This window comes from Pistacia vera, unplaced genomic scaffold (genome assembly GCF_008641045.1).
Source record: "Pistacia vera cultivar Batoury unplaced genomic scaffold, PisVer_v2 Contig491, whole genome shotgun sequence".
NCBI classification, from domain to species: Eukaryota; Viridiplantae; Streptophyta; class Magnoliopsida; order Sapindales; family Anacardiaceae; genus Pistacia; species Pistacia vera.
In genome coordinates, this window is record NW_022196325.1 from 537,568 (window position 1) to 547,854 (window position 10,287).

At 33.9% G+C, this 10,287-nt stretch overlaps 1 protein-coding gene across 1 annotated transcript; it reads left to right on the forward strand.

The window, feature by feature from the left end:
• Nucleotides 1-3,071: 3,071 nt before the first annotated feature.
• LOC116105061 (phosphoglycolate phosphatase 2) lies at nucleotides 3,072-9,230 on the forward strand. Its single transcript, XM_031391482.1, has 11 exons — nucleotides 3,072-3,240; nucleotides 3,333-3,400; nucleotides 3,494-3,586; nucleotides 3,678-3,749; nucleotides 4,215-4,286; nucleotides 5,145-5,204; nucleotides 5,298-5,350; nucleotides 8,364-8,461; nucleotides 8,539-8,638; nucleotides 8,746-8,849; nucleotides 8,936-9,230. The coding sequence occupies exons 1-11, from the start codon at nucleotides 3,141-3,143 to the stop codon at nucleotides 9,034-9,036; spliced, it is 921 nt and encodes a 306-aa protein (XP_031247342.1). The 5' UTR covers nucleotides 3,072-3,140; the 3' UTR covers nucleotides 9,037-9,230.
• The last annotated feature ends 1,057 nt before the right edge of the window (nucleotides 9,231-10,287 follow it).

Below are 10,287 nucleotides of genomic sequence, written 5' to 3' on the forward strand. Positions count from 1 at the left end.
TCCATTATTAAACATAAGAACATTGATTTTGTCGATGCCAATATCAGAGATGGGCTCAATTGGCTGCTCATCTCCCTCCGCTAAAGAAACAGGATTTGAAGGTTCTCTGCTGAATTCATCTGCAGATCAATAGAGCATAAGATNTTCTTTAATCTAAAAAACATTGTATACGGCGGTAAATCATCAGTACTTGTCTCCACAACTTCCAAACTACTAAAAAACTCGTAAATCAAATGCTTATATCCGTCATATGTAATACTCGCCAACTACTCCCATTTCAAATTACGAATCCAACCATTAATCTCATCACCTAAACCCAAACTACTTATAAATCCTATATCCAAACTTTTTCCAAGACAAATATCTCTTTTCGCCATCTCTTTGTATTGCTTTTTATGTTGCCTGTCTTGAAATTGGACTCCAGATGACGAAGAGCCTGCATCCGGAGTGCTTGTGTTTTTTGCTCTTACCATTTTCTGCTTCCTTCTAAAACCCTGCAAAAAACATATCCATAAGTACTATCACAAACACATACAGCATAACCATGTATCCCACTTTTAACAGTATACTATCAAATTTAATCCACATTCTTGGGATGAGTCATATTAAGAGCTGTTTGATTTCTGTATGTGTTTGAATGGGATTTCTTTGGTTATGTGTTATATGATGCATTTTAAATTTAATATCCCAGCCACCTTTACCTGCATAATGTGGGCAAAAATTAAGTCCAGAACAATGAATTGGAGGCTGGAATTACATGGTTCTGGACTGCATAATTTGGGCAAAAATACAGTCCAGAACCATGTAATTCCAGCCTCCAATTCATGGTTCTGGACTGCATTTTTGCCCAAATTATGCAGGTAAAGGTGGCTAGGATTTTATATTTAAAATCCCAGCCACCTTTACCTGCATCAATTGGGCAAAAATGCAGTCCAGAACCATGAATTGGAGGCCCCTTGGCAAAAATCGTCCACCTGTTGTAGGCTGAAATTAATGGTTCTGGACTGCATAATTTGGGCAAAAATGCAGTCCAAACCATGTAATTCCAGCCTCCAATTCATGGTTCTGGACTGCATTTTTGCCCAATTGTGCAGGTAGGTGGCTGGGATTTTAGCCACCTTACCTACATAATTTGGGCAAAAATGCATCCAGAACCATGAATTGGCTGGAATTACATGGTTCTGGACTGCATTTTTGCCCAATTATGTAGTCCAAACCATGTAATTCCAGCCTCCAATTCATGCTTTTATTCAACAAAAATGCAACCCATAAATGCATATAAAACCAGCCACCAGTACATGTAAATTTCGGTCGACAAAAGTCATAAACTGATGGAACTCGGCACCTTCACATATCCTACCACCTAAACACACACACAACTCAAATGCGACAATACAATATAACCAACACACATTCAGCAAGATTCCAACACCAAATCCAACCACAACTCAGAATATGAAAATGCTATATTGATAATGGTAAGATTAAGGAACAAGGTTGCTGAAATGAAACAATACACAAAAACACCACTTCATTCAAATCAGTTCAAATCAACTCCAACTCAACTTATTAAACCTGCAGCTCAACTCAATCCACTTCAAATTTGAACATTAAACTTCAGCAAAATGCTTTATAATCCTTATTTCCAACTTACTCAATCAGTTAGGAACAACAGCAAACAAAAAAATAATATAAATAAACCGATGTTTGCATTACATGTCTACTGACAAAAACATATGTTTAAGCCTGCATTGGTAGTCAAGCTCCTAACTTGATGTTTATAACACTTGACAGTATTTTGTAGGCTTAATTATTGTATCATGCATAATTTGAAAAAAAAATTGAAAAAAGAAAGTGTAAGCCACACAACCAACAAACGGCCTTCACAGAGGCAGATCACACAACCAACAAATGTAAGCATTTTCCAAGCCAAAACACTCAAAACAACACTTCTATTTGTCATCACACACCCAATCCCACCAATGGACTGGATTTCTCTTTATCAATCACTCCATTCACACAATGTAATCCAACTTCTTCACCAACAAAAAAAAATAAAAAAAATTGAGAAACAGAAGTATCATTACCGCGGCTGATTTGTTTTTTTGAGATGAAAAAGACCATGAACGAGCGCGCAGATGGGATGAAGAACCAGATGAACCAGAGCTCAGATGGAAGAAGAAGAAGAAGACCGCCGCCCCTTTTTTTTTCAAACGATTTCCCTAAAAGTGCAAAATAAACCTAAAACGTTTTAATTCTAATTTTTTATTTAAAACTTTTTAATTTCTTTTTTTATTTTAATTAGAGGTGGGACGGTCGTCCCATTCCTTAGGGACTGGCGTCCCAAGTATGACGGCCGTCCATACTTAAGGGACCCCGTCCCTAAGGAGTGGACGGGCGTCCCTTAATTATGACGGCCGTCCATATATAAGGGACGCCCGTCCCTAAGGAATGGACGACCGTCCAAATTTTTTTTTAAAATTTTTAAACTAAATTATGGACGGGCGTCCATTCATACGGACCCCGTCCACACATTAGGGACGCCCTCCACAATTTTGGGACGGCATCCCAGATTTTTTTTTTATTTTTTATATTTTAAAACCCTCCAAATTAAAGGACGGGCATCCCTTAACATATGAACGCCCGTCCAATGTTTATGGACGGCCGTTCATGACCTGTGAACGACCGTCCCTAATTTTTTTTAATATTTTTTATTTTTATTTAGCAATGGACGGGCGTCCTCTAAATCAGGACGCCCGTCCATAGTAAATGGACCCCGTCCATATAATATGGACGGGGGTCCATATGAGTGAACGGCCGTCCATATGTTATGGACGGCCGTTCATTAGATCAAATTCAATAACGCCAAAACACGTGGGATGATTTGGATGGTTGAGTCAGCACACACGTCAGCCGGTACAAAATTTCGGTGTAAAAACACCGGTGTCTGTAGCATTGCTGATTCCGCAAGACCGAATTTATTTATTTATTAAAATACAAAAAAGAATATTATCAAAGTATTTGGAATAGATGCTGATACTCTAAATTCGGGAAGACAGAATTTATTTATTAAAATACAAAAAAGAATATTATCAAACGAAAATTGCAGTGCCCAGGGACAACCATTGTGAGAGCTGAGAATGAGGAGTCCAAGTGCAAAACGAGTGTCTCAGTCTCTGTCTGCTCACAACATCAAAGCTCTCTTCAATTCAGTCGAGGCCTTTCTCTTCGATTGTGATGGTATCTATATTAGCCTCTTCAATCTTTTCTTTCTCTGTTATCTATAGATATAACTTTTTAAGTGTGTTATCTGAGTTTCATTACCCAATCAGGTGTAATTTGGAAGGGCGATAAGCTCATTGATGGAGTTCCACAAACATTGGACATGCTTCGATCCAAGGTTTCTTATTTCTTCTTTTCTTTTTTCTTTTTTAATTTATTTTTTTCTTCCAAAAACTTTTTAGTTTCGATTTATGTTATTGTCCTATTTAAGGGAAAGAAGCTGATTTTTGTGACCAATAATTCCTCCAAATCAAGAAGACAATATGCTAACAAGTTCCATTCTGTTGGACTCTCAGTTGCCGAGGTTTATTTCTGTACACATTATTAAAAGATTCATATTTGTTTAAAATAAGCTTTATTTGAACCTCTCTTTATATTGTGTAATTGTTTTGTAGGACGAAATATTTTCCTCATCTTTCGCAGCTGCCATGTACTTGAAAGTGAATAACTTTCCGCCAGAAAAGAAGGTCTCATCTTTTGATTATTTTGTACAAATTCGGATGCATGTCAGCTGTTAATTATGTTTGTGCGGCGTTTGCTTCACAAGTTATTTTACTGTCTCCACTTGGCGTGAATCTTCCCCTAAAACAGACTGTTAAGAGTAGCAAATGCAACAATTTGTTTTGATGATTAAATTAAATTAAATTTTAGCTTGTATGGTTGCAGATGATAAAGTAGTCTAGTATTTTCTGGTTACAAGTGAGCCCATGTTTTTTAAAAGCTGTTTTTAAGATGTAAAATTTTAACATTTTGGATATGTTGTATATTGCTTTCATTAAAGTTCCAAAGCATGATGCCACTGCTAATTGTTAAACATGAATTTATTGATCTATAAATTGGAATTCACATTAATGTTAAAATTTTCTTTATGCTGTAGAGATTAGTGATTTCTCAGTGTAGTTGCTAATGCTTTTTCCCTATTGCCATGCCAGGTTTATGTAATTGGTGGTGAAGGCATATTAGAAGAGTTACAACTTGCTGGATATACAGGTCTTGGGGGCCCTGTTAGTAACTCCCTCCTATAAATACCATTGCGTTTCTCCCTTTCTCATTTAAAGTTTCATTCAACTTAACCAATTAGAGAGACAATGACCTGGACTGATTTCATTTAGTTGTTTTTCTGCTTTTTGAGTTGATGAAGCCAAAATATTAGAAATTTCATGGTTCCTCAGATATGCATATATCAAGTTAGCACATAATTTGATGATTTCTATTTTACTTTTCTATGATCTCTTAATCATAATATTCTCAGTTTAACAATCGAGTGCTATTTATTATTTAAACCCTTGAGTCGCCCTTACTTAAGCTCTTACTTCAGGCGACTTGACAGGAACTAGTAGTTTTTCAAACTCAGTTAATTTTGGAAAATGAAGCTTGCCTCTAGCTGACGTGTATAGTGATCTTCTTAAAGCTTTCTCCGCAGTAACTTCACATCAGGAGCTGTATGCATGATTTCATTGATATTTTATTTTTCACTTTTTTATTTCAAACCATGATTGATTTTTCAAATTGTTGCATTCAACAGCATTCACTCCTTTAGTAATGCTTTAGCTGCATAGAAATGAAAATTTAGCTTTTTGATTTTTGTGGTGAAAATGATATTCTAACTACACAAAATAGTAAGCTTCCTTTGTTTAAAGTATATTTATCTTCCTATGCTTTTTGTTCAACTATATTTGAGAGTGCAAGTGTTCTATTCTCTTCTTGGATTTTAGAAGCCTCAGCTAGCTCTAGCTTTAGTTGGTTGTTCTATTTACTTGGTTATTTCGGGGGGTTGTTTTGGTTGGTGGTGTTTTTTTTTTTTTTTTCTCCCTCAACTCACATTGTTGGAGCTTTGCCTTATGCATCACATCATATTGCAGGAAGATGGAGAAAAAAGGGTACAATTGAAATCGAATTACCTCTTTCAACATGATAACAGTGTAATGTAACATATTGCCTACCGAGATTTTTTTTTTTTTCTCTTTTATCTTCTTTATTTATCTCATTAAAATTTATATTACTTGTGTTCCCAGGTTGGAGCAGTTGTGGTTGGATTAGACCCAAACATTAACTATTACAAGCTTCAGTAAGAGAATCTTAACTATTACTTCTACAGTTTCGATTAGTTGCAACTAAAGAAGAAAGCATTTTTAATTATATTTATTTATGAACGAGATTTATGTACATAATTAGGAGAAATTGTGCGTCTATTTTAAGAATCTAAATAAGTTTCCAATTTAAGAGATCTAAATCCTAGAATCAATTAATTGCAAAAGATAAAGAATTACAATAATTTACAGTACACAATAAGGAAAGCCAACTAATTTAGTTGGGAAAGTAAATCCTAGAATCATTGATGATTAATTGGGTAATAATGTCTTCAACACTACTCAAACTAGATCAAAAATATTTTCCATATCCGGCTTACCAACAATAGATTGAAACTTTGAACTTGATAGCCTTTTAGTTAATAGGTCAGTGAGTTGATTATTGGCTTCAATATATGGTATGCAAATTTCTTCATTTTCGAACTTCTCTTTGATGAGGTGTCTGTCAATCTGCATATGTTTGGGTTGATCATGATGGACTAGATTGTGGACTACTTTGATAGTAGACTTCTTGTTACAATATAACATCACGGGTCCTTGGCATTTTATTCCCAAGTCAAAAAGAATAATTTTCAATATAGAAGTTCACATATACCTTGGGCCGTTGCTCCACATTTTGCTTCAACACCAAAGCTTGCTACCATATTTTGTCTTTTACTTCACCAAGTAACAAGATTTCCTCCCAAAAATTTGCAATAACCACTTGTGGATCTTCAATTAGCCAGAGCATTAGCTTAAGTGACATCAATATAGGCTTCTTATTGTAGATCATTTGTCTCGAACAAAGTCCTTTTCATGTTGTATCTTTCAAATATTTGAGGAATCTATGAACCGCATCCATGCCTAGTGTGACAAAATATATTAGTTTACGCACTAACCGTTAATATCTTCCTTGATCAATTATCTCATTGTTGTCTTTCTCTCTGTGGAGAAATATTTTCTTGTGTATTCATAATGAAATGTACAATGAATTTATAGCAAAAACAAAAAACTAATCTAGGAAGTAAATTGTTACATTCCTATTATAATTCTATTTCCTATTCCTATTATAATTCTATTTCCTATATTACAAAGAGAATAATTCTATTCCCTATATTACAAAGAGAATAATTGTATTTCATATTTACATTTCAACACTCTCCAAGCTTATGGTTTGAACTATTGGAATATTGAAGGGTACATTCCAACATTCCAGTTTCTTGGAGAAGATCAAGAGTGTATTTGTGTTGAGACATGAAGATTTCTTTCCTAGGATTTGGAACTTCAATTCCTAGAAACTATTTAAGTACCAAATTCTTTTATTTCAAATGATGTCTTGAGGTTTTTCTTCAACTGGTCAGTCTCAGACATCATTTCTTGTAAGTCCACCTAAACAATCAATCAAGATAACAACTTTTTTGGGGTGATCCTCTTCTTATGAAATGGATCTCCTTGGTATCCGATGAGTTTCTAAACTGCATAAGTGATTGTTTCAATTGATATATGGATTTTTGCGTTTACGAACACTTTTGTTTAAAGTTTTCGTCAATCCTATTTGAATGTCTATGTACATCGCTCTCTAAATCTCCATGTAAAAATACCTTTTAACATTAATTGCTACCAAGACCAATTCAGGTTGGTTGCTTGGTTGCAAGAGTAATATAACTCGAACATTGTTCATTTTGTACATGAGCAAATGTTTTTTGGCAGTTAATATCGTTTGAGTAAAACCTTTGGCTAGTAATCGAAGCTTATATTTTCAAGGAAACCATCTACTTTGTGTTTTACAAAATAAATCTATTTTTGCCTCATTGGTTTTTTTTTTTTTTTTTTTTTTGCTTTTGGGAAGATCAATTATCTCCCAATTCTGTTTTTATTTTCAATTCTTATTCCCTCAATCATAGCAAAATCAGAATCTAAATAAGTTTCTTGAATGATAACTGATGCGTACATAAAGAAGAAAGATGGTTCAACGATTGAAGAATCTAAATAAGTTTCAGTTTATGAAATTTAAATAGTCAACTTTACAATAATTTAAACAATACACAATAACTAAAGCCAACTGAGTTAATTATGAAAGTAAATCCTAGAATCATGACTGATTAATTGGGCAATAATATATTCAACAGCAACATTTGTAGTTCTAATCATGTGCCTCAGAAAGTTCTTGCTAAGACCCTTGAATATTTCCTTGTGAGTGTGAACTGAAATTGAAGGATATAAACCTTTTGTCTTTAGATATTTTGTTGGATAATTACAAGCATATTCTCAAGTGACATTCTTGTTTTTAATACCCGGCCTGTGTCAAAATTTCAACAATATAAACTTCTCCTCATCAATTTCTAGTCAGGTTTGTGGGATTTTTTTTTTTTTTTTTTTTTTTTTTTTTTTTTTTTTTTTAATGTTCATGCTATGTTTCAAATACATAAAAAGGTTACATGGGTGTTGGGCTAAGTTGTAGTTTAGAATCTTGCTTCGCATGAAAATAGGAAATTCACAGAAATTTTGCTTGAAACTTGATAAGACCCCAGCTCATTAAACTCAAATTTACAAAAGGAATAATAAGGGCAAATGGCATGGTGTGCAAGTGGGAGTTGGTTATCCACATGGCAATTGCAATGGAATTGGTGTGATGTTTGTGAGTATAAATTAAGGGATAGGAATTGTAAAGGGTAGAGAATATTTTAGTGAGATATTGGGAGGGAGGCCCCTAGCTCCTCAAATTGCTAGGTTATCTTTACATTCAGTTTTGTTTTCTTAATTGTTCTTCATTATCGTTGTTATCCATTTCTTTATCAATCAATATAGAGGTGTATTCATATTAGTGTTTTCTCAATTGTCTCTGATCTGTGTTGAAATATTGTTCTGTTTGCTATACTCTGTTTGGGTTGTTTTGAGTATTGAGAATCCAGGTTCCCATCAAAACTATTATATTGATTGCAAAATTATACTTGAGGTTTTCTTTTTGCTACCTGTTTGCTGCTTTGGGATGATCAGGATTTTGACTGCCAGGTATGGAACCCTTTGCATTCGTGAGAATCCTGGGTGCCTTTTTATTGCTACAAATCGTGATGCAGTGGGACATATGACTGATTTACAAGAGTGGCCTGGTAAGAAAGTTATAGCTCATATGTAAAATATACACTTGACAATTTTGCTTCATTATAGTATTTGTTGTGGATTACAGGTGCGGGATGTATGGTTGCTGCCATGTGTGGGTCAACTGAAAGAGAGCCTATTGTAGTTGGAAAACCTTCAACTTTTATTATGGAGTTTCTATTAAAGAAGTAAGTTAGATGAACCACTATTTGTGTTAGCTTATCATTGTACATAAAAAAAACAATGTAGATGTTATTTGAAAATAATTTTTGTACTTACACATTCTGATTTGCAGATTTCAGATTGATACCTCCAGAATGTGTATGGTGGGTGATAGATTAGACACTGATATTTTATTTGGACAGAATGCCGGGTGCAGAACTCTCCTTGTTCTTTCAGGTACTCAAGACAGCCACTTAAAATTAATTGATTCAGTTAGTTCCTCATTTATCTTCATTTTATCCTGATACCTTTTAAACTTGTAGGTGTGACAACTCAGTCTACTCTGGAAAACCCTGCAAACAACATCCAACCAGATTATTATACAAGTCAGGTTTCTGACATTCTTGAATTACTGGGGCATTAACCTGATTACTGATTAGGGATTACTGCTCAATTATTGTCTGTTTGTCTCATGTTCTAATATAAAGGATTAGAAAGCATTCAAGAAAAGTCAGCAGAGAATAAACTAGAGGAAGTATAAAAAAATAATAATCAAGCGTGATACGACTGTGTATCCTTGACTTATGAAATAAATGTTAAATTCATTTGTGATGAGGATATCAACAATGTCTTTCGTCATACTCTGTGGTCTAGCAATATCATTAGCATTAATATATGGATGAATCATATGATTACAAGGTGTAGCAACATCCCTCTTGGGGATAGAGGAGGTTCAAGGGAAGTTGATTTAATTTTCATACCCACTAACCAACAAAGAACAGCTCAAGTAACATACTAGATCCTCTTTTTTGCTTTCCCTTACCAGAATGTAAGATGCCCAAGTAAAGGTTTCTGTTCATTCTCTTTCTGCAACAATAAAATGCCAATTTTTGTCATAAATATGATTAATTTCTCATTCAGATAACATTAATATGCGATGGCTTAAACTTTGGGGATGTTTGTCTAAGCTTACAAGCTGGTCAAACTAGCTTATAAGTTCTAAAATTAAGCTGACCTGTTTGTTTATATCTTTTTTGAGCTTATAAGCCAAAAAAAATAAGTTGGGGGAGGTATTTTTTTTTTTTTTTTGTTTATAAGTATTCTGCTTATAAGTTAGTTTGACCAAGTATATTACCACATTATCCTTGTTTAATTCTAAAATTTCATAATATACCCTTATTTAATGTAGTATCTTTTTTAGTCATTTTATAATAAAATGTACTTATAAGTCACATTTTACCAAACACGTTAACTATTTATCAGTCACTTATAAATACTTTAACCAAACATGTAATTGCTTAAAATTTTAAATACTTTTAAGCTAAAATTAGTTTATAAACACTTGTTGTTTATAAGCTAATTTTCATAAGCTTAGACAAATAGCCTTTTGAGCAACTCATCTTATTTCAGGATGACAATTACAATTTGTTGGGAAAATATTAAAGAAAAACCGCTTTCCGCTTTCACTTTTTAGCTTCAATCCAAACTTTTTGCCTTTTAGCCAAGAAAAAGACACTTAGCCCCCCTCGGGTTTCCAAAATTTCAGTTTATGTCCAAAGGTTTGAGGTATTACACAAACACCTCTATTATAATCCATCTTCATCGTTGAAAGATTAAAATACCCGTGATCTGAGAAAAATCAATTTAAAGAGGCAAATATTAAAATATCTCTGGT